Source organism: Aquila chrysaetos, chromosome 2, assembly GCF_900496995.4.
Source record: "Aquila chrysaetos chrysaetos chromosome 2, bAquChr1.4, whole genome shotgun sequence".
Taxonomy (NCBI): Eukaryota; Metazoa; Chordata; class Aves; order Accipitriformes; family Accipitridae; genus Aquila; species Aquila chrysaetos.
Window position 1 is genome coordinate 29649792 of NC_044005.1, and position 25209 is coordinate 29675000.

The 25209-nt window shown below is 36.0% G+C and overlaps 1 protein-coding gene across 5 annotated transcripts in view; it reads left to right on the forward strand.

Moving 5' to 3' along the window:
- The window catches only part of BAZ1A (bromodomain adjacent to zinc finger domain 1A), a 66758-nt gene that overhangs the window by 23934 nt on the left and 17615 nt on the right, over positions 1-25209 (forward strand). For 3 of the 5 annotated variants that reach the window (XM_030040488.2, XM_041128882.1, XM_030040469.1), the window contains 16 exons: positions 3575-3676; positions 4908-4995; positions 6854-6988; positions 7670-7772; positions 10489-10655; positions 11453-11548; positions 13396-13534; positions 13990-14136; positions 16553-16648; positions 16777-17001; positions 17665-17830; positions 18105-18218; positions 19393-19517; positions 21142-21750; positions 24613-24776; positions 24962-25116. In XM_030040488.2, coding sequence (XP_029896348.1) covers positions 3575-3676; positions 4908-4995; positions 6854-6988; positions 7670-7772; positions 10489-10655; positions 11453-11548; positions 13396-13534; positions 13990-14136; positions 16553-16648; positions 16777-17001; positions 17665-17830; positions 18105-18218; positions 19393-19517; positions 21142-21750; positions 24613-24776; positions 24962-25116 — 2631 coding nt within the window. The remainder of the gene's footprint in view (positions 1-3574; positions 3677-4907; positions 4996-6853; positions 6989-7669; positions 7773-10488; positions 10656-11452; positions 11549-13395; positions 13535-13989; positions 14137-16552; positions 16649-16776; positions 17002-17664; positions 17831-18104; positions 18219-19392; positions 19518-21141; positions 21751-24612; positions 24777-24961; positions 25117-25209) is intronic. The other 2 variants (XM_030040480.1, XM_030040497.1) reach the window with 1 other exon arrangement.

Here is a 25209-nt window from a genome sequence, read left to right on the forward strand (position 1 = left end):
CAACCTAGTTTTCTGCCTCTACTTGGAGAAGCAATTATGAACAGGATATGTCAAAAGGTGCAGCCATAGCTTGTCATTACAGCTATACAATGTCTTCAGTAGAACAAATCTTTCCTCATTTTTCTTATCTTTCCTCTTTTCTTTCTTCCTCTCTCATCCTTCCATCCCTTGAATCTAATAATAATGATGGTAGGTCTTAGTCCTCTTTGTATTGTAAGGAAAGACCAAAGTACTGGGTCAAAGGCAGCTTAAGACCTTCATCAAAATGTTCAAAGTCAGGATTTTGTTGCAAAGTGCTGTTGTCTTGTCTCTAGAGCAGTATAACTCCTTGTTGAAGTTTTGGTCAGATTCCAGAAAATATTTGCAGTTCCAAATGGGCAATTGTAATTGCTCAGTATAGAGTATCTTGTCAGTGGCAACCTTCAAAGGTGTGCAGAGCCCAGCTTTTCTATCACGATGAATATACTGACGGGTTACCTCTGTGTAAGGCTTGCACTGGAGCATAAGGAGACCATAAATGATTGTGTTATTTGGCTAGCATTCTTCAAGGCGCGTTTTTCTGTTCCCACACTTAATCAAACAGAAGCAGAAAAGCCACTGTCTCTTTTTGGAAAAGCAGGACAGCATTCATTTTAGATACACTCCTGATGCTCTAACCCTCAGTATTTTCTGTGCAATTTTTCTAGCTCAACGGTACTGCAAGATACAGGTAGCTTCAGAAGGACTCAGACCCGATAGTATAGATAGTCATGTCCTGGACAAGGTAACTCAGAAGGACAAGATCTCAGAAGTTTCTTGGTAAAGCTACCTTAAGACCATGCTGTCTGAATATAGTCCAGCAGAACTGTAAGCAGAAATTTATATCCAGGTCATGTGGTCACTGTGCCAAAGTAACTGAAGGGCTGGTGAGATTATTATCTGTCAGTGGTTCAGAATAACCTCATTCAAAAAATGCAAGACTCTGCCAGGTGTTAGGCATGTTTACTTGAGTGCAGTAGAAACTAGTATAATATGGGTAAGTCAGTTCCAGATTTCTCCTAGTAAGTTACAAGATATTCTGTATTCTTTTCTCGGGATCTGGTGGTCTCTCAGAGCTGTCCTGTGAAGACTTGCTGTAGGGGATCTCTGCTACAAAATGGGTCTAACCTTTGCTAACTCTTACGTGTTTTATAGAATGGTTTATAAAGTAAAATATAACAAAAAAAATTATTATGACTTTTATGCCGAAGCCACTAGATAATCTGTATAATTTTTAAAGCTTTCTACATGTACTGAATGACCTTTTTCTTCCTCTTTTGCACTAAACAAAATTTTTACTTTAAATTTGGTTTTATGGAGGAATAAGTTAACTTCTTAGGATAATCACTGGAAACTGAGAGACTAAGCAGAAAAAACTTAGTGTGTTTGGAAATTAGGTTGGGGCTATTCTGTGTGATCCACTAAAGGTAAGAGAAGGACTTACTCAAACTAAAAAGTAAAGGTTAACAATACAAGAGTTAACCATTTGATTATTCTTTGGGCCCTGCTTTTGATTACAGACAGTATTGGAGCTTTGAATCTATTAAAAATGTATAAATAAGCTAATACACTTTTGGTATGACATTGGCACTCTGCCTTTTGTTTTGTATCTGAACACTAATGTGTTTGGGTCCTGTAGCTTGTTAGACTAAAGGGCTGGAAATGCAGGGGTGTATGGTGAGGGAACAAGTTTATGTTTGATACTATGCAGAAATTCCTAGCAACAGCCTTCATTACTTTAGCTTTCCTATCTGGAGACTGAAGATGGTGATGGAAGACCAAGTCACCGTATGACCAAAATACTAACCCTCTTTTAACAAACTTAAAATTATAGACAGAGATGTTAAAATCTTGCCAGTGGGTATACTGAATTGCTTTGTTTATACAGTTTATCTCTGTTTTGCTAATATGACTATCTGGGTGGGTTTTTTTGTTTTTTTTTTTTTTTTATTTTCGTAAATTGGGGATGGTCTGAGTGACTCAACTTGAGACTTTTAACTTGGATAGCATCATGCAAGGCAGACCATGTATATCATAATGCTTACCTGTAGGTCAAGCAGACACGTTGCTGTTTCCAAGTCTAAATCCTCTCTTCTGCCCTTTCATTTGTTTTTAACTGTGTTGATCATTTAATCATTGTAAACTATTTTTCTCCGAAAATTTGCAAATTATTCTCATCTAAAATGACACCAAGTGTGGATAAGTACTGTTTCTTTTACACTTCATTTGTATGAATTAATGTATTTATTATTAGGCATCTGAATGTTGCATTTCTTTGGACTTCTGTTTCAGAGTTGGGGGGGGGGGGAAGAATTGGAGCAAATTTCATACTCAAAAACCTTGCAAAGGACAGTTCACTACATATTGTGTGTGCTCTTCATAGGGGTAAAGAATAGCAAGTGGTATATTGATTTATTTTGTTTTGTCAAAGACTCCACCTTCAAGCATTTTGTAAATGCCAGAAGGACTGACAATGATGATGAAATGCGTAGCTGTAAATCTCCTAGTTCATCCATGTAACTTCTTCACCTTCCCTTACTGATGAAATAAGATGATGGTTGGATTTTTCCTGATAAAGCAGTATGACTTCTGATGACAAATTACCACCCTGGGAGAATTTAGTTCTGTTGTTCAATAGCAAAATGCAACATTATTTAAAGCAAATCTCAGTAGTTTAACTCTGTTCATGAAGTCTGTCTATAAATACACCACACTATTTAAAGTATGTTGTCTATGGCAAAACCCCTGCCTTTGTTTTTAAAGGAATTTTGTTTTGGTAGCACACCAGACCTGGGTGGTTATTCTCCTAGGAAGAGGTGTAAGAGAAGTTATGTTATGTTAAAAATGAAGAAATATTTTCCATGGGGGGAAAAAAAATCTAGTTCTCTGTAGCTGATAGCTGTAAAAGGGAAGTACACTTTGGGGGGAAAAAAAATGTAACTTGATAAGCATTTCTTTTAAAGCGTAGATGCATTGCCTTATGATTCCTGTTATTTTCAGAACATTGTTGGTGAGTGTGTTTTTTCTAAATTGATATTTCAGAAAAATATTCTACCTATTTTTTATTCATTTTGAGACGTGATCTGTAGCTCTTTGGGTACTACTTTTATTCATTTTATACAACCCTGTCTTTTGGGCTCCTTCCTCGTCGTCTTTTTTCTCCTTTTTCCTGCCTTTCTGTTGCCATCATGAGTACCGAGAGTATTAAGGAGATGATTTTCTGAGGGGTAGCGATGTATCATTACTTGTTTCCCTCTTTGTTCTTCCTGTCCTTCTCATCTTCCATCTCCCTGCTAAGAAAACCAACATTCCTGATCCCTTTTCCTGTTCCTTGCAGGAACTGGCTTTGATGCAGATCTAAATCTAGTGGCAGGAAAGTTGGCAGAAGTGAATAGGTCCTCTTTGGTACCAGTGGAAGTTACAGCCTGTATTAAATATGGCTGGGTATTTTCAAGAGGTCCATTGTGTATGCATATAAATATATTAAATGTGTACAATACAAGACTGATGTTTTGTGATTGTAGTTAACATCTTAATTTTTAAAATTTTTTTTTAGGGAGAAGAAAGCCATAATTGATCCTTCTTTGTTCAAATACAAAGTCCAACCTATTAAAAAAGACCTATATGAAACTGTTATTGTTAAAGCATCTCAACTAAGGTAAAAATTAGTATATGAAAGTTAAAATTGTACTTTATAACTGAGTTGTGTAAGTCACTGTAAGATGTTTTTGATAGAAAATGGCATTTTAAAATAGTGTGTTAGAACTACTAGTTAGAGGCACTGTAACAAAATACTGTTTCACAGGCTTTCTGTACCAAGGGTTCCAAGCTTCACTAGTATTAACACAGATACCCACTCCTTACAAGTCTCTGCTTTCGCTGGCACACAGATGAGACCTGCTGTTGCTTCTGATACCTGTGCCTACTGCTGTGACTGATGGAGTAGGTGAAACCTATTCTGTAATATTGATGAACTATTGGCATTGTGAGCTCTCTCTCTCTGTGGTAGCATTACTGGTTCGAAATGTTGGAGCAGACACTGGCAATCAGACTGCCTTACTGCTTTAAAATAGAAAGCCGCAAAGAGTTTTTGCTTCTTAAAGAACATAATTTTGTCTAGAATTTAGTTAAAACATTTTTCTTAGAGTAGATGGTGCATCAAAACTTTATAAACTGTATACTTTGAAAAAAAAACTTCTGTAATTTCAAGTCATTTAGTTCCAGCATGGATCGAGGTTAGTTTTTTCATTAAACTGTTCCTGTGTAGTTGGTTTTCTCCTTGCCATGAAGTAGTGCGGGTTCCCTGGGATGCAAGGAAGCTTTTAGAGTGCACACTGTCCTATAGCGAGGAGTGCCACAGCCTGATCAAGCAGTGTGTGAATTCACTCCTCTCGCTTGTTGGCTTGACACTCCTGTGCCTTACCTCCCTGTCTGAGAGATGGGAATGCTGCTTTCCTGCTGTCCATGTTTGTTTGTTTTCACCCTCATCTGAAACAATGGGACTTTAGCTTTATTTGGGGATTTTAAAAGCTACTGTGATAGAAAGGAATGTTGGGGGGATCTAGCAGGCATGAATAGGCTGTGGAGTTTGCCTGTATGTGTGTATAAAAGGGGACATGCCAGGATCTTCAGGACAAAAGTACAGATGCATAAAACAACTGTTTAAGTATTACTTGGGTTTTGTTTTGTTCATAAGGAAATTCTTAATTGAATTGGGGTTGCGAAGAATGGCTGTTAGTTACAATAGTAAGGGTGTAATTTATAATTAAGAAAATGAGAAAAAAGGTCAATCATATTATCTGTTACGTGTTCTTGCACATATTGTCAGCTGTACTTAAACAGTAATTATAGGTGTTAGTTGCTAATGCTACCTTTCTTTCCTAATACAGCCGGAGGAAACATCTCTTTTCTCGTGATAGACTTAAACTTTTTCTGAAACAACACTGTGAACCACATGATGGAGTCATTAAAACTAAGGTAAATAAGAAGGAATAATTTGTGGGATAAAATATTGACCTAGTCTTTTTCTTGCTCGTCTCTACTAGCTGCTCAGAGCTGCTTTTTTAAACTACATCAAGCTTAGCTTTTTGTAGGTGTAATATATTGAGTTGCTATTTGGCTTTTCCAAAATAAAATGATGAATACTGCAACTTTTTCTGTAAAAACAGGTTTTTGTTAACCTTTGCTTGTAAACAAGGTGGTATTTTTTCTGTAGATGAAGCAGAGTTTAATTCTCTAATTTATTCTTTAGCTACCAGTTTAGAAAAGTCCCCAAAATAAAAATGGGAGCTTTTACCCAGAAAAATGTTATTTATTAAAATGTAATATATTTTTGCTTAGTCAAACACATGAGTTGTTTTCATTCTTCAAGGTATGCAGCTGGTATTTCTGAGTCAAACAAAAATTAACTATTTCTGGTTTGGTACAGTAACCTAATACTTTTCTGTTGTAATGCTTTTAGCTGGAAACTATCTTATTGTAGGTTGGATTCAGTCTCTATAGTTCTTCAGTGAGACAGAAGTACCAAAGAGTTCAGGTGGCTGGAATAGGCTTTTGATGAGCCCTTACGCTGAAGATGCATACCTTTGTTCATCTTACATGCAGATATATGGTGGTATTTAGTACAAGTTCAGACTAAAGTTCACATCTTAGTCTGTGCAGGATGGCTGTGCAGAGAATTTCTGTTTCCTGGTGCTCAAGGAATTGAGCAGCTTTTCCCACACTTACCAAGTAGGCAGCAATTTCCCTTGCCTTGCATGTTGTACCACAGGAGATCCTGGACTCTTTCACTGTGTATTGCAGCCTTGATCCTGAAATCCTTCTTCTCTTCATCTTGTTTTTAGAAAGGAACATGTTAGTTTATTATGTTTTGTATTTTGTGTGTGTGTTTAAGAGAAATCCTCATACAGCTGTGTAACTGCTCTTTCTGCACAGGAAAGCTCTGAGAGATGAGAGCATCAATGAGAATCTTGCCTCTGAATGTTGTGGAAAATAACAAAGGCAACTAATTTCTATATAAGTTTGTAACTTTAAAGTCTGTCTCTCTTAAAGAAATGGAAAGAGAAGAAAATAGAGCTGAAAGGGATAAACCACCCCCTTCCTTGGGCTTGTTAGTGATCATGTTGTCTTTGATGTGATACAGTGCGCTGGGTCTAGTGATCTATTAGCAGTGCTTTCTGGTGCCTCAGGAAGGTTGTAATACTCTGTATATGTGTGCATTTGTCATCTTCTCTTTGGGCTTTTTGTGGAGTGGCTCCTTGTTCCCTTGCTGATTGCCTTGTGTTTCAGCAGTTACGTGAACATGTCCTGTTTGGAGTGTCTCCTTTGTATCCTCATCTGTATCAGTTGATAAGGGCAGAATTCCTGAAGTCACCAGGTTGAGAAAGCCGAATTGAAAAGAAACTTTGACAATTCAGATTGAGAAAAGTCATAAATTTTATTCTCATCCAGAAATATTTAAGTAGATAGAGAATTATGTCATTCTTGAGTAAATTAATTTTCCGGCTTTCTTTGTCAAAAGTAATTCTCAATACATTTCAGTAACTTGCTAGGAAGACTGTGTCCAGCTGTGTTTGCTAAAAGGCATCTAAAGAAATAAAAGCTTACGAAATGAGACCAAATTCTATCTTCAGATGTGTGCTGCTTACGTTACTATCCACTTGGTGGATTAACTCTACACTTACACTATTTCAGAGGTTTATTTCTTATTCTGAGCTAACCAGTTGTCAATCTAGTAACTTTTATTGTCTTTTTTTTGTGATTTAATGATTCATTAATTAGCTTGTATTTATGAAAAGGTAAGAATTTCACAATGAATACCTGTTTTCATCTTAAGGCAACATCAATTGCAAAATACAATCTAGCAGAACAAAATTTCTCCTACTTCTTTCCTGATGACCCACCCACGTTTATCTTCAGTCCTGCAAGCAGACGGCGAGGGAGACCTCCAAAGAGGGCATCTACTAGTCTTGTAAGTAATAGCATTTTTAACTCCAGATGAAGACACATCAGCATAGTCTTTAAGTTCTTCCATTTTCCGTGAACTTTCAGAACGGTTGGAATGCAAGGTTGATGATGTGCTTGCTTTTTTACTTTTAGGATGAATTGGGATATATTACATAATTGATATTAAAGTAGACTGTTTTATAGTTAAGCTGGTAAAAGGGACCATGCTCAATGTTATCTTCTGATTTTTATCTATCATATTTCTGTGATCCCACCAAGAAACTAGCATTTCAGTGTGTTATGAAGGCACATAGAGTACTTGTCCCTTCTGGGAATGATTAATAAATAATTTGCTAAAAAACTTTAATTTGTACTCTTAGATACAATTATGTCACTTGCCCTCAGATACAGTTATGTCACTTGCTTGTATTTAAACACAGCGAAGCTTAGTGCTCTAAACTACTTTATTAAAAAGAAAGCTGGAATAAAAAGTTCTGGGTTTTCTCCCTGTCCTGTCTGCCATCACCCCGCCCCAACTATTACACCGGATCTCTGAGGACTTAGTATGTTTGTGGGAAACTCTTACAGCCTGTTTTTATTCTTGTTTTAGAGAACTGTTGAAAAATTTGGAATATCTGTTGCTAGTCATTTCACTGTAGATATTATGTTCTTTTTTTTTCTGCCTCCCCTCCGAATTCTCTATCAGGAGGACGATATTACTGCTAAACAAAATACCCAAGGAAACAAAAGTAAAGTAGCAAAGGAAAAGACAAGGTTCCAGAAGCAAAAAGAAGATATGCAGGCCATGGGTAAGTTGAGGTTTAGTCCTGTGACTAGTAGAACCAGTTTTTGCAGCTCTGAGAGCAGGCCATAATTAGAGTATTTTTGGGGTTGTTCCTTTCAAAGGGAAAGTGTACTAAGAGTGCAGTGCCACAGCACTATTGCGAACTGCTCCTTTTGGTGGTTAGAATGGTTGTTTCCTGAAATTTTTTTTTTTTTTTTTACACTAAACTGGGGAAATGTAGGAAACTTGCAGTCGGGTTGTGTTGACTTCTATCTCAGATAAATGAAGAGCAAAATAAATTTTTGCAGAAATTTGATTTGTGAAGTCATGTGTAAGTTTTACCAGCTGAAGGTATATCAGTACATGAACATTTGACACAAATCAATCTGTTGTACGAGGAAAATCTGTAAATGGAGAAACTATCTCAAAATTTAGAAGAATTGTAATGCTTTCTAAACCTGTAATAATCTTTAAGGAAATCTTCAGTCTTTCTGAAGATGTTTGTGCACTGATATTTAAGGTATGTCTAAATGTTCTGCAAGATTACTTATAGTATGTTTACAAACTTTTCTAACTGAAAGAGCACAAATCACTTAATTCAATCAGTCCAAAATAAGAATCTTTTATTTTTGGCTTGGTTTTGACCTGTTTCTGATCTATTTAAACTTGATTTCAAATTAAGTAAGGGGACCCACATGCCTTTTGTGTGGGTTGAATTGGGTTAATTGGTGTGTCTTTTTGAGGAGACAAAGCTCAGACAAGGAGATGTTCTTCTGGATTGTAAGCACTGATGTCCTTCCTAAGGAAAGGCTTTCATCTGTGGAAATATTTCAGTGAACTTCTAGTTTCTACCTCTTGTTGCCATTATCACAGAATGTTTTAGGATGGCAGAGATGTCTGGAAATTATCTAGTCCAACATCTGCTTAAATAACTGCAAAGTTGTCTTGAGGCTGCTCTGGGCCTTTTCTTCATAGGAGGTGGGGACAATAGGGCTTCATGAAACTTGTGTCCACTTTTTTGCACAACTAGCATCTATTTGTTTATGTGCTGGAAATGACAGCCCAGAACAAGGTAATAGCTTATCAACATCAAAGCTACTTCCTTTCTTGTGTGGTGTTAACTAGAGCTTCTAGAAGGCTAGTTAAGACACATGCTAGCTCAAGTTTATCTTTGTGTTATCCTATTGCACCCCAAAACCCAATGCCCTTGAAACATACAGTTTCAAACAATGAAAGAGCAATCAGCCTTGAAATAAGTTGTATAACATGGAGAACCAAATATATTCTTTATATTTTCTGCCACGACACTAGAAAGCTGTCACAGCATGTTGATACTCGGACTTTGTAAATGCTTTCTCTTCTTTGTTGAGGATGTAAAATAATGATGAATGCATCAAATAAATAATAATTTAAAAAATATATTGTGGTATCACACTTGTTCTGTGTGTTCATTTTTGCCCCAATGTTGGCCCATGATTATAAATGTTTGTTGTTTTTTGTTTTTTTGGTTTTTGTTTTTTTTTAAAAAAGATGCAGTTTAATTTGAAACTGGCAACATGTTATACCGGTTGTTTGAAAAGTATGATCCCATCCATACAATAAGCCTGAAAGTACACTTCCAAATATACTATATTAATGTAATTTAATATTAATCTACACATTTAACATGTAAATAATGTTTAATTGGAATGGCAATTACTGACATTCATAAAGTCTCCTATAAAGAGCTGCTATGGTACTTTACTAATGATGTGAAAAGGCAGCAAAATGCTAAGAACATTGAAAAATCAACCTTCTCACTATGTAGAAGACTATGGGGGATCAGCTTCACTGCTTTTGTTTGCTGGGTGAGAGACATGGCTGGTATGTGTAGTAGCTATCTGTAAAAGCAATCTAGCCCATTTTCAGAATTTTGTAGGAAAATGTAATCAAAATCCTTTTTTCAGTGCTAGCCTCTTGGTAATAGAAGTAAGGATCTTTTTTCATTTTCTTCACTTGTGATTCTAGCTTGCTTGTTTATTCAGTTAAAATGGTAAGCCCCCGACCTGCTTTTGTTAGCCTATGTGTGGGTTGACAGACACTGTCTGTCCACAGAAAGTGGAAATTTGTATCTTGCTGTTCTTCTGCAGACAACTACAAAGAAATCTGGATCTCCTCAGGCAATAACATTTATTACCTATTAAAGTTCAGCTTAAACTGTGTAACAGAAGTAAAACTTGCACAAAAACCACTGAAGTACTAAGTAGGTTTCAAATGTATTGACTTTTCAGTAATTCAATAATAATTAAATATTTAAAGATCACTTACTTAAAGTTTTTACTATCACAATTATTTCATGGTTATATGCCACACCTAGTTGTGACATGCTTTTATTAAGCAGTCATTACTAAATATGTTGCTGTAATTTATATGTGGTCGGAATCAGTTCTCATCTTCATATGTAACTTGATAGAAACCAATGAACAAGTACGAAACTTCTGTATACTCATAAAAACAGAGAAATTTGACTTTATTACAGTGATGACAACTTTGTAAAATATGTATAATACTTAGGCTTAAAATTCTGATTCTTTAAAGAACTTTCAAGTGGTTGAATTTCTGGTTGGCATAGAAACAATTCAGTCTTCATAACAATATCTTTTTCATGTGGTAATTATAAAAAGATCAGTCTGTTTAGCACTTAAATAAAATAAACATTTTATAAAAGAAATAACTTTGGTTTATTTTTTTTCCTTTCATAGCTTTTGAAAAAGCTAAATTAAAACGAGAGAAGGCAAATGCTATGGAAGCTAAGAAAAAGGAGAAAGAAGATAAGGAAAAAAAGAGAGAAGAATTAAAGAAGATTGTGGAAGAAGAAAGGATGAAGAAGAAAGAAGAGAAAGAGAGACTCAAAATAGAAAAGGAAAAAGTAATGCATTTGCAGTATATGTGTTTCATATAGGAACAGTATAATGGCTTTCTAGTTTTAGTTGTTTCTTAGTTTCTATCTACTTAAAGTTATTTTCCATTAACTGTTTTCAGTTCATAGAAATGCACTCTAGAAGAATAGGCGTTATAAGATACGATTATGTATTTGTATTTCAGGATGATGTTCTCTATATTATAATTTTAGTTCACAAAAAGTTCACTTTGAACTTACTTCTGAAGTAATTTGGTGTTTGGGTTGGGTTTTTTTTGCCAATAATGCATGACAGTATTTGATTTGATGGTTGTCTTCTACTTAAAGACACTGTACTGCATCAGATTCACAGCATATTAAATGGTTGTGGGTTTCCTTGTGTTTTCTCTTTGAATGGAAATTGCTAAATAACTTTTTGTCACTTAGAATATGAAGAAATTATTTATTCCACTATATTTTACCACAGCCACGTCCACTATCTATTTTGATGGTCTTTTTTTGTGGCAACTTTCATAAATACTCTTTATTTTTAGCTGTTTTTTGCTCAGCCACTTCCATTTAAAAACCAAACAAAAAACCCAACAAAACCCCATGTCTAATCCAACAAAGTATCACCACAGTTTACTCTAAACATTTTTGCCAATATCTTCTTATACAAAATAAAAATTATTAGATTATTTCATTCTAATTAAATATGTTTTAGTTTTATTTTTCAGTGTGATTGAAATAGCAAGCGGTGCAGTTCCAGAAACTATAATAGGGTGATCTGACCATATTTTATATACAATTGTGACAATCTTTTTCAGGAAAGAGAGAAGCTGCGTGAAGAAAAAAGAAAATATGTGGAATACCTGAAACAGTGGAGTAAGCCTAGAGAAGATATGGAGTGTGATGATCTTAAGGTATGATTGAATTTGGAATAGCTCAAGCTCGTACTTTACAGGGTCCTCACACTAGATTCTCTAATGCAGAGGCAGATCTAGATTTGATCTGAATGCTCGGGGTTGTGAATCACCTGCAGTCATGTAATGTTTCCCAATGGCGATGCTAATAGGATCGTCTGCATTTTCACCCTCCAGAAAAACTTCTGGACTGAGAAGTCCAGTCTGAACAGGCTGTTCTCAGTCTTAACATGGTACAGATGTATTTTTAAAGCGCTGACCTTACTGAGTGGAGGCTATTGAGTATGCCTGACTTTTCTGTTAAATATACAAGATAAGCTTACCTAGAGTAAACCTGAGTTACTTAAAAGATTTGAGTAATGAAGAAATCAAATTTTTGTCTGCAAAAGGTAGAAAGGACATTAGCTTGTTACTCCCTGTGGCATTCTTTTGATTAAAACTCTAGCAGTATCCTTGCTTAATGAGCATCTTTCTGGATGATCTTGGAAACCTATAGAAAGTAACAAGAATTTACCTTCCAAAGAACTTAATGCTCTAGAGTATTGTACATAACATTCTTTAGTGTTATATATTTATGTATACTTTATAATGATTAATTTTGGCAGGGGATAGTAAAGGGAGGCAAAACTGTCAGAAACACAAGAAAGGGAGTTTATTTGAGGCACACAGGGAAACATGACAAGTGCAAAGAGGACAAGTGGGAATAGAGGAGAGTGTTAAATGAAGTGGTAGCACTGGTTGGGAGGAATATGAGAATTTAATATATTTGCAAGGAGAGCTGTACAGGCTGTTAAAGATGAGTGAAAACTCTTAGCTGTATATAGAAAGGGAGAAGAAACTGAAGAAAGGGAAGAGCATTGTTGAAACGAGAGGAAGCTGTGCAAAACAGTGCTGCTATGTTTCAACTGGAAAAGAAAAAGGGCGGGGTGGAAAAGTATTATCATCACTACAGTGAAAATTGACAAGAATGTGAATAAAGATGAGTTTAGGTGAGGACTTCATTTCAAAAAATTGCCTTCACAGGAAATGTATGAAACACGTTACTGTGTTCTTCTCAAAGCATAGTATTTGGCATTCTTGTCGTTAATGTTTGTGAACTATCACCTTTGTGGAAAGGAGCCATCTTTCTGGAAATTGTTTGACTCTGTTAAGAAACATTAAGTGAAGACAAATCTTGAAGAGTTACATCAAGCTACTAATTTGAAAGTCAAACTCAGTGTTAGACACTGTCATCTGTGGTGTCTCTGTTAAGTGGCCTTGTTACATGGTTACATCAGCTCCCTTTAAAATGTCTTCGGCTATCATAACTGCCTTACCAACACAAAAACCAGAACACTCAGTCATTAGACATGATCTTGCATATCCTAGTATTAGATGGGTGTGTTTTTATGTGAATGTGTTGGGTTTTTGTTTGCTTGTCTTTGCAAGCAATAATGAGTAACTTTTTTAAGAATATGTTTATTTTTGCTTGTCTGGACAGTTCCAGCAAACTTAAAACTCTTGTGAAACAATACAGGTTTAAAGGAAAACTCTTGGCAGCCAGGGTTCTTAACTTGTAGTGGGTTTGAGTTCCTTTAAACAAAGATACAAAGTCATTCAACTTCATGAACATGAATAAACTTTGATCTCAAAAGATTTACGTCCAAGTTGCATGCTCTTTGTTTTTTAAAGTTAGTACCACAGATGTTACCGTGATAATTGATTATGTGTCTTGCAGAACTATTTTCAGTAAAATGTAAAGAATCCGAACACATACACCCCTTAGAATCATAGACTGTTTGGTTTTAATCATTTGTGTACTCTGCAGAAAGTAGATACAATATTAAGTTGTCCCATTTGAATTGCAGGAACTTCCCATTCCAATGCCAGTGAAGACTAGACTTCCTCCTGAGATCTTTGGTGATGCTCTGATGGTTTTGGAGTTTTTATATGCTTTTGGGGAACTTTTTGATCTTCAAGATGAATTTCCTGAAGGAGTGACTTTAGGCAAGTTGTCGTTTACGTGGCAAGGTGCCCTAATTTTGTGGTGTCCCTTCTCCAATCAAACAACCAAACATCTTAAGTGCACCCAAGTACCAGTGCTACAAAATTTTCTGTGCAGCTTTAATATGTCAGTGCTTACACATGCATATCAATCCAGTTTTCTCTTCACAGTCAACTTCTGCAGTGTTTATAAAATCAAAATTAATTTCAATGTAGAAGCTTGTTAATCTACTTATTAAAATGTCTACTTGTACTTTATTCTTGCAGTTATATATTAAGAAAATAATGTTTTGTCAGCACTCTTTCTGACACCATCACCTTAGGAATATTTGCAGTAAATTATGGAAAAGTAACTTGATTATCATACCTGAAGGAAAAAAAAAATGTTTTCATTCTTCAGTACATAATCATTTTCCAACTTTGCGGCAAAAGTGACGCTTCTTAAACTTTATTCACAGAAGTTTTAGAGGAAGCTCTTGTAGGAAATGACACTGAAGGCCCACTATGTGAATTGCTGTTTTTCTTCCTGACTGCCATCTTTCAGGCAATGGCCGAAGAGGAAGAGGAAGTGGCCAAAGATCAAATAGCTGATGCTGAGACCAAAGGTCAGATCCTTAATTTTACTGCTGAAAAACTGAAATTCCACTGGAATTAACTTTAAACTGCATGATTTATGGCATTCCTTTGTTTAACCATGTCTTATTATGCATTGATATTGTATGTAAATGGACTTGGTTTTTCTCTTTTATCTGAATTGAAAGCTTTAAACTGGGAATAGAGGGTGGGGTCTGGGGGTGAATAGAGAAAAAGCAAGCTCATTGTTGCTAGGATTGTATCCAGCAATGCATAATAAGCTTTTAACAGCACTGCTTATGTTTTGAAGGTGAGGGAAACTTGTCTTCACCTTCCTTCTCTTCCTTCAGCACTGTTAGATATTTCTCCTGAGGGTCAGGAAACAAGGCATTTTCCTAAATCTTCTCAAAGGTTTTTACCTACAGCTATAAAAAAATAAATCTGGACCTGACTAGATTAAAAACTAAAACTCCCCAGCACAACTATAATGGAGAATTCAATATTCATTGTCCTTCAAGACTTGGAAGTATGCATCCACAGCTCCTAGATACTACCATGTCGCTGTGTTTTTCCAGTAAAGGATCTCACAGTCACTCTGCCTTTGGCCTTCACTTTAAGGCTAAAGTTGCCCACGTTTTCAGAGGCGTTTGGTATACACTAACCACTGATCAGAAGGAAGTGCAGGCTTGGTTCCAAATTTATGTGGTCCTGTGTTTCAGGACTGCCAAATTTGCTGACTAGTTAAAGGAGAAGCTTTGACCTTTCCTGCTAGTCTTTATTTCATTAGAGGTAGACAGGAACATAAGAGCACTCCGTTTGAGGTCACATGAATCCTGTGGTTCCCCGATAAGACAGATGCATGAGGTACAGGAAGATTCCTTTAATTCCTCCCTTCAAGACTATGGATATTCTCATGCTTAAGATTTATGTCCAATCTATAAACTGTCTTTACATAAAACATGGGCACTATCTTCAGCAATAGAGTCTGCTCTTGCTAGTTGAATAAAGTTACAGATCTGATATGGTGTTAACAAATTTAGACTGTACTTTAATTACTGTTGCATTTAGCAATTAAACTGTGTCTTTTAACTACTGAGAGCATTGCTTGGGCAATATAAGCAAGGATTCCATTATCAGGTAATCATAGAATAGTTGATTAGATTCTTTATTATTCATAGGACTGATCAGAAAAAAATGAAACTTTCATATTTTAGTGTGACTATATGGGGCTGGCAATTGCAAAAATCTGCTATTTTGCTTCTAGTTTAGCAGAGCTGTGGGTGGGGCACTTTGTCTATTATCTCTTACTTGCCTTTGAACTTTAATTTCTTGTCACTCTTGTCTAGACATCTTCTTTCCCCTAAAAGAATTACATGTTCTCGGCTTTGTAATTCTGCCTAACTAAACTAATAGTAGTCAGCATGTTTGCTCACTTAAATTCTGTACAGGCAGTGTTTCTGCAACAGAAAATACCTTGGGTGTGGGGTTTTGGTGTGTACAGTACTTTCTCAAATGGTGTTACACAGATACGGCGAGAGGGGAGGTGCAGAGGTTAATTTTGCAATGTCTGGGTGACAGTTTTCAAACAACATCAGTCATCATACAAGACTTGTGGATTTGCTTTTTATGTAGTCTTAGTTTGGATTTGTGGCTCTTTATTGACTTGGTGACTTTGTAACTGCTTAATGATTTGGACTTGAATGAAGTGAAATTGTTGAAACAGCATACAAGGCTGAAAGAATTCTGCTAACCCTCTGGAGAAATACCTGTTAAGTGCTAAGGAAACTTTTGTCTAAGAAACAGGAATTTTGCTGTTTCTCGCTTTCACTGCCCTGCTTTCCTGGTCAGTTTGCTAATGTGTGATGCTCCTTATTAAGTGCAGATGCTTGTTTTGGTGAAATATGGTTTCTTTATAACGCCTTAGTGGTTGTATTTGTGCAGAACAGTAAGGCTGTATTTACGTTACAGATTAAAAGTATACAGTGACTGGTGATAACCAATATTAAAATGTCTGATTGGTTTGGATGGTCTTTCCTGAAAACAAAATGATGATAGGAAATAACAGTTCATTCGAGAGAACACAATACAGGTGTTCTTGCATAGTTATTGTTTTTGCTTTCAAGTGCATTTATGGATTGGGTTTTGCTGCCTTTTATGTTGCCATTGTGCATGTTTTGTGCATTGGGGTTGCTTTAACAGCTTATATACAGGGAGAACAGCGTATAGCATGTGGTGCATGTCCTTAGTTTTTAGTTGGATTTTTAGTTGCATTTAAAGATATATAAATTTTAATTTGGATGTTGAATTGAGTTTTGAATATATTGATGCTTTTGTAAATATTGGCCCTCTTTTTGCTTTGTCTGCAACTTTTAAAAAACGGCTTGCTTTCCTCCCCTCCACAGTACAAGTTTTAATTTGCATTAGAATAAAGTGTTTATTTCCTTAAAGATTTAACAGAGGCTTTGGATGAAGATGCAGACCCCACAAAATCTGCACTGTCTGCAGTTGCAACTTTGGCAGCTGCATGGCCCCAGTTACATCAGGGTATGTGTGGGTTTCACTTCTTGTTTTGTTACTGTTCTTATTTTGCTCTGTATTTTAAAGCATATTTTTTATATTTATATACATTTAAATGGCTATATAAAATAACTGTTCATTCTTCTCAACTGTAGGCTGCAATTTGAAAAACTTGGATCTTGATAGCTGCACTCTTTCTGAGATTCTCAGACTTCACATTCTAGCGTCAGGCGCTGATGTAACATCAGCCAATGCAAAATACCGTTACCAGAAACGAGGAGGGTTTGATGCTACTGATGATGCTTGCATGGAGCTGAGATTAAGTAATCCTGGTCTCTTGAAGAAACTTTCAAGTACCTCAGTGTATGATTTGTTGCCAGGTAATAAAAGACAATAAATGTTAGAGATTATTAGGTTGCTTATCAAGTGATGGGTTTTGTAACTGCTTCAGATCAAAAATGGTCCAAATTTACTGTATCGTAGAATAATTTAGGTTGGGAAGGACCTCTGGAGGTCACCTAGACCAACACCCACCCACTGTGCTCCAGCCCCAACAGCAGGTGCCACCAGATCAGAGATTGCAGAGCTAGGCAGTCTCATTACTTCTGAGTAGCTTTTTTTAAATCTCATTAAACAAATGTTAGTTTTACTTGCAGAAAAGGGATCTCTCTGAGAGAAGCATTTGAGTGTTTGATTCAGCCCCTGCTATTTATTCCTGTTCTGGCTTGGATCTTTTGTTTATTATTTGGAGATGGAAAAAAAATTACCATCTACTGTTCCTTTATCTCCGTTTTGAAGATAATACTGCATTTTAGTTCTTCTTTCGTTGCTAAAAGTTAATAAATTCAAAATAAAGGCTTGCATCTCTGAGCAAACCAGATATTTCAGGAAATGCCTCTTTGCAAGTACAGCTGGTGCACTACAAATGTTTGACTGTTCACTTTTTCTTGAGTAAGAACCAATCTTCAGTCTGGAGTGAGTAAGAGTAAGGCTTATTTATCAGTTGTATAGTGAAATATAAAAATTGGTCTGAATTTTATTAGGAGAAAAGATGAAGATCCTTCATGCCCTCTGTGGGAAACTTCTGACTCTCGTCTCCACTCGAGACTTCATTGAGGACTCTGTTGATGTGTTACGACAGGCAAAACAGGAGTTCAGAGAATTAAAGGCAGAACAGCATCGCAAAGAACGAGAGGCGGCAGCAGCAAGGTAAAACTAGGATATGGAAAGCTAAATTTTGTTGCTACAAATTAGATTAATTCCTCAATTGCAAAAGGCATATGAGAAAACAATAGTAGTGTTTGTTTTTTATACTGGTTTCTTGAGACTCCAGACGGGAACGAAACTTTACTGTGCTAAGCATTGTCCTTTCCCGTGTTGCTGTTATTTTTAGATGATGTTGTAGTATAAAAGAAAAAAAGACGTGGCCAGATCAGATACTAGATTAATTGCAACTGGTTTTCTATATTCTTCTCACTATTAGGATACGTAAGAGGAAAGAAGAAAGGTTAAAAGAACAAGAGTTAAAAATGAAAGAGAAACAAGAAAAGCTGAAGGAAGAGGAGCAAAGAAATCCTGCTGTAGAAGTATCTGTTGGGTATGATACATGGTATTACTGTGATACATACAATACAGCACTTTTCAATTATGTGGCCAGACATTAGCTATATAGTTTTCATTGACTCGATCATATATAAAGGTATATTTTAATTTAAGTGTATAGCCCTTAATGTTGATTTTATTTTTCTTCCTAGTGTTCCAGAATTGCTTTATGAAAGTGATTATATTTTTTAAATCAACTTTTATTATACTCATAATTCTATTGAAAGCTTGACAGTGTTACCTACTGACAAGACAAACTTGCAAAATCTAATTTGTAATTTTTGCATTACCTTTTGTCTTGCATTGATTTCCTATCTATGAATATCTTCATAATAGACCATTCTAGTTTGTTTTCTAATTTGAGGAATTGGTCTGATCTGAGCTAGATAATACTGACCTCACATAACAGTTTGAATCAAATTTAATAGCATTTTTTTAAAAAATGCTGTGCTATCCCAGGTGATTTCCATAAAACCAAGGTTTTTTGTTCTATTAATAAAACTGTATGGTTTCAGGTGGTAAGATTCATGCACATGCAGCTGTATAGGATTCCAGAAAAAAAAGCAAAGTGTATATACAACACTGTATCTTTACCTGCTTGAGGAAGGGAGTTAGTTAAATAAATCTGCTTGCAAAAGGTGAGCATGGGCCAAAGACAGATTTGTGCTGGTTTTGATACTATAATTAAAAAAAAAAAGTTATTCTGTAATGGTTGCATGTAGTTCTGTAGGTTTTCAATTATATTTGCTAGATGAGGGGAAAAATGTGTAATAAGCATTTTGTAAAAGGGTATACATTTTGATGACAAAACACTTTTTTAGTCATGAAAAAAATAATTCAAGTCAGTAGAACTACACTAAGATATCTCCAAAAAGGATCTGATTATAATAAAGGTCTTCAAATGAAAGAGTGAATACCAAAGAGCAAGTTTTAGTCTTTAATATGGAACTTTCCATTTGCAGTTCAGTGGGTTTCTTCTCAGATTTAACGTATTCTGACTTAAAGTTTACTTTTAAAAAGCATTATAAGTCTTTGACTAGATTAAGTACTTTTGAGAGGAAAATACTGTTTGAAGATGCCATATTCTATCATGTATTTTTTTTCATTCCATTCAGCTTTTAATACAGGGTTGGTCAGTTAGTCACCTTTTGTTTATTTTATTGTGTCAGGGAGGAGGAACGCGAAGACCTTGATACTAGTACGGAGAGCAAAGAAATTGAGCGTAAAGAGCAAGACATGGACACAGTGACAGAGGATGAAGAAGAGCTGGGACCAAACAAAAAACGAGGAAGAGGTAATGCTATAATATATTAGTTCATTTGTGTACATGTATGCACCCATGCATGCACCCGGGAAGTTCTTGGGTTTTATAGTAAGTTTTTATAAAGTATCAATATTTCCTGTAAATTTTTAAAGGAAAAGGAAAAAACCCTACCCAAACATGATCATAATGAGCTATTTATTGCATTGAGCTGGCCTGATGTAGTTCTAGCGGTCAGCTGTATGTTCTTTCACACTTCTGTTTCTCCTTGTCTTGCATACTTGCTCTCTAGATTCCCCTCTTGTCTAAAAAAACCCAGGCTGTTGCCTGACAAACCATCGCAGTTATGAGTAGCGTACTCAGAAAGAAAGAGTTGTAGGCATCTCATCTAATAGGGTATGGTGTGGTTTTGATTCTTTTTATTAGGAAACTGCAAAAACAACAGGTATTTTAAAAGAAAATGTTATATTGAGTGGTTGGGTTTAGTTTGCCTTTGTTAATGAAGCAGCATGCCTTCTACACAAGAATGCAACCAGACTTATCCCCAGATTTAATTTCCTCAGCAGTGTGCTAGTAGGAGCTGTGGTGCAATAAACGGCACAGCCTGCTGTTTGTGACTAAACAAAGATACCACCCCACGAGGATGAATTGTTGATGGATTTGGGCTGCTACCTCATCTGTGTCTTTCTCCCGTGAAGGCTTTGTGCTAGCGTCTGTGCCAATGAAAGTCCCGGATCGTTGTGGACTTAAGGTTGAAAACTTGTACGGTTCCTAACAGTACCTGGGATAGAAATTCTAAGTAATTCAGTAATACAGGTTTGCATGTTTACTACAGCTTTATGATGGCAAAACAATGACATCTTAAAACAGAATTTCAAGTTTCTCAAATGCCCATTTTTCAGACATTGTGCCTGGAAGGCAAAAAAGTGTTATTTCATTCCTACAATTGGAGAAACTGAAGTTCACACTGGAAATTGGTAGAAATTGAGTGCTGACAGCATCTTTCACCATTGCATGTGTTAATTAGAAGATGTACTTTTCTAGATGACTATTAGGACCTGATACTTTGGTAAACTAAGATATGAACTGGAGTATTTTCAGCTGGTGCAAGTTGAGGGGAAAAAATAGTAGTGTGTATATATATGTATTTTAAAAAAAAATTGGATAAAGTAATGTCACTGAGTTTGCAGTAAGCTTTTATATAGGGATTCTGGTTTTTCTTGATGTCTTTGGGGGTTTTTTGATCATTTCAAGTATGATAAATGAAGTTCAAAACATATTTTGTATTCAATAATGAAATTGCTAGAATTTTACCTTATCATGATAAGGTACTTTTATAACACTTAAGTTCTTAAAATTTTGGGGTTTTTTTTTTTATGGTGTTAAAAATGACAATGTCAGTAAATGAGACTTGGTCTAGTTTCTGCAAAGTGAAAGTACACTAAAGATGGCTTCTTCTTTATAGAGGGAAGGGGGTTAATCACTTGAATTTTTCTTTAATAAAACTAGTATTGTTTCTTGACTGAGCTGATGATCTTTGAAAGTTGTAAGTTTAGATAATCAGAGACAGAACCAAAACCTGCCCTTTACTTGAGTTTTTGGTTAAAGAAAGAATTTCTAAGTGTGTTGCTATCATTCTTCTTCCTTTAACTTTTAGGAAGGAGAGGGCAAAACGGATATAAAGAATTTACAAGACAAGAAGAGACCACTTGCGAAAAGAGTGAACCTCTTACTGCTGAAGACGAAGAAGCTTTAAAACAGGAGCAACAAAAGAAAGAAAAGGAACTGTTAGAAAAGATTCAGAATGCAACAGCCTGCACAAATATCACCCCGTTAGGTCGTGACCGTCTGTATCGACGCTACTGGATTTTCCCCTCTGTTCCTGGATTGTTTATAGAAGAGGACTATTCTGGTCTCACAGAAGACATGTTGTTGCCTCGAACCTCCTCCTTTCAGGATAGTGTACAGTCTTGCACAAATGAACCTCAGGTATTCAGTAAAACTGGAGAGTCTTTGAAATCCTCTGAATCTACCTCCAATATTGACCAAGATTCACACACCAGTGTTGTTGTAGAGGTGCCAAGGCCAGTATATAAACCAAACCGTTGGTGCTTTTACAATTCTCGGGAACAACTGGACCAACTCCTAGAGGCTCTCAATTCCCGAGGACATAGGGAGAGTGCCTTAAAAGAAACTCTTTTACAAGAGAAAAGTAGAATATATGAACAACTAAGCAGTTTTCCTGTGGAAAAATTCCATATTCCAGGTAAATAAAAGGTTCCTGATCTTAATTTGCTTCCAGAGCTGTAATTTCTGTATAATATTCTAGAAACCACTAATTCTCATTTAATTGTAATTCCTAAGAAATAAAAATTAGTCTTAAGCATTATTTCACTCTATGGAAAACAGATTTGCTTTTTTCCATTTTTTTTTTTCCTTTTTCTTTTTTCTTTTTTTTCCTGATGGATCTCTGTGGTGGTTTTCTGGTGTTCTGTGCTTTAAAAAAAAGCAATAATTTTTCTGTTATCTCGCTGCTTAGTAAAACAGGACTGTTTGTTTAAAAAACATCTTTAGGTAGTAATTTAAGCTTTGGGAAAAGATTAACTGGGGAATAAAGATTAATATCTGCTAAAGGTAAATCATAGTATTGATCATCTGATGTCCTCATTTCTAGTATGATGAAAGGAGAACAAGATATGACACTGGAGACACAAACATCGCAAAGGGAGGCAATTACTATTACCTTGATTTGTTGAGTAGAACATGTTATTTCATAACATTATAATGCATGGAATTATTCAGAAGCATTTACTGGCATATTGTGAACAAGGGAATGATAGCATGTTGCAGGGTCATACTAAAACCTTTGGGAGGAAAAAAGTAATGTAGCTGTGTTGGTTATGTGGGTTAACATCAGTGCAGTGGATTGTGTGATACTATTATTTTCTATTTTTTTCCCTTCTTTGGCAGAGGGTTGTTACAGGAGGAGGAGACATCTGCAGAGCAGTATTGTTTTTATGGGTTTCAAAATGTAGGAGTGACTTAAAACCATCCTAGACCTAGGATTTAGGGCTTTTTTTTTTTTCCCCTTTTCTCCTAGCCAAGTATTTTGTCATTGGCAAGGCATTAGCTCCACTGATAAAATTCTGCGTACACAAGCTTGCAGCTGGCTTGTTTGTGGCATATTGGTGGGTAGAGGATGTTACCAAAATGAAACTCCATAGGGTGATCTTTAAGAAATTGGATTTTGTTTTGAATTATGCCAAATTACTGAGGATTTTGGTGTATCTGTATTGGGGCAAAGGAGAATTATTTAGAGCAGAGCTGAGTTCTGTTTTACTGGAGTGTGTATGGCAGGACATGCCGCGAACATGTCAAATACTGCTAAATCTGTAACTGATCTACCATTTCTTCTGGTGGAAACTAGCACAGGACAGAGTTTCTGCATAGTAATTAAGCTTTATTTTGAGGCCTTATGGCTATGTTTGTGGTTTTTGGTGAGAAAATCTCTATCATTTTCTGATATATTTGTGTTTGTGGGTGTGGTCGTTATTTTCCTAGTTGCTGCACCTTCATCTGTATTTTGTGTGTTGCTTTGTGCCCTGAAGCAACTTGATTTCCACAATCATAGATTTTTCTTCTCTTTCTACGTTAGAATTGTAGAATAACATTGATTTTAAAAAAAAAAAAAAAAGGGGGGCAGCTTTGAACTTCACTTTAATAGAGATAAAAAAACTCAAATGCAGTGGTCCAATACCAATGCCACCTCCCCTGTGTGATAAGGAGTGATAAGAGGCCACATGTAGCTGCACTTTGGAGGGAGGTTTACTGCAGTGGAGTTTTTAGCTGCTGCCCTATTGCCTTCACTCAAATGACTTGCAGGACAAGTGAGAACTAGTCTGTGATTCTCTTGTGCTGTAGACTGCCCTCCTCTATTTTCTAATTCTCACTCAAAAGAACATGGAAATAAAATTGATATGTGCTATTACTTGATTTTATACCAGTATCCATTAACTTTTCCTCATCAATTATTTGCAAGCCAATTGCTGCTGTTTCAGTTCTGCTCAAGAAAAAACAGTTCATTTTTTCTTTTTCTTTTAAACCAAAAAGGATGTTTCCCACATCCAGACATCAGAGTATGCTAGTATACATTTTGAGAATATTTGCATAGTTACTTTCAGTTACAGGGAATTGTTTCTGCGGTTGAGAGTGTCTTAGAAATTTATCCTGTACTTCCTTAACAACAGCTTTATGGTAGTTTTTGATTAAATAAAGATCTCTAAGCTCTCGTATATACCTCTTCATCACTGCACTCATAGGATTTAAGGTAAATCCCGTGAACAGAAATGTTTGCCACCTATGCAGATTTGCAAGCACTAATTTAGGATCTGGGCATAGTTTCAGCTCTTTCCTGTGGCTTTTGAGCTTTTGCATGAATTTTCAGTTCTCTTATGAAGAGGTTTTTGCTTGACAGCCCATCATCAGCTCTTCCTTCCTTTTTCATAAATTATTTTGCTGTTTTTTTTCCTTTTTTCCCCCACCTTTAATTAGAAGACACAGTCAGTCTAGTCTGTGCCTGTGTTAGCTTCTCTTTATCTGTTTGTTTTGTTTTAAAGTTAGAATGTAAAAGGGATTATATCTTGTTCTGCTAGTTTTTGTGATTGTTGGTTGCACATGTGTGTTTTAAACATTGCCATGATAAAGACCCATGCAGGAAAGAAAACTGAGGAGTTCTGTAAAGTAAGGGCCATCAAATATGAAAAATACTAGAAATGTAACTTGTCTTTTTCTTGGTGTGTTTTTTTCTTCCTTGCACTTACAGCAGAGAGTTGTTGATTATCTTTTAAGACAAAAGAACGACTTTTAAATTGACAAGAATTTCTCATCCTGTGTGTTGGGATGAGCAGATGCTAATGTACAGGTCTTCCCTTAAAAGTATACTCTGCTTGCTTGGATCAGATGCCTTAGTTGGCACGGAGATACTGGTGTTTGCAACTGTCGCTACAGGAAAGGAGTTTTGAACCTGTGTGTTTAGTTTGTTCTGCCCTGTACTACTATTCTTCCCCTCACCAGCGGCTACTTTAAGGAACAAAGTCCACTGACTTGAAGCTACTTGGTATTCTTGCAGACAAACCTCAAAGTGACATCAGACCTCCTTCAGGACGGGGAAGGATGCAGAATGCCCATGATGGATCTCATGTATCTGCAGAGAAGCAGCTTGAACTGAGACTTAGAGACTTTCTTTTGGACATTGAAGACAGGATTTACCAAGGAACATTGGGGGCTATTAAGGTATTTGTGACTTGTAGAATACCTAGGAGCATGGTGGTGCTGTCGAGTCTGTAACTTAACCGAGAATTCTTGCATGCTATGGGTTTTACTGAAAGCATAATTAAACTAAGTGTAGACAGTAATTGGCACTAAAAGTTTGTGGCCTTTGATTCTTTAGAAAATTCAAATTTGTATGTTTGCTTCAGGTTACAGACAGACAGTCTTGGAGAGCAGCCTTAGAACATGGGCGGTATGAGTTTCTGAATGATGAAAACAAAGAAAATGGTATAATTAAAACTGTGAATGAAGAATCTGAAGAAATGGAAACTGATGATCAAGACAAGTTTATTGTGAAAGACAGGTAAGAGCTATAGTTTAAATAATGGCTTTTTCCTGTGAGTATTATAGCAGTGCTCTGTTTTTTTAAATCTTCAAATTGTTTTTACCCTCCAAT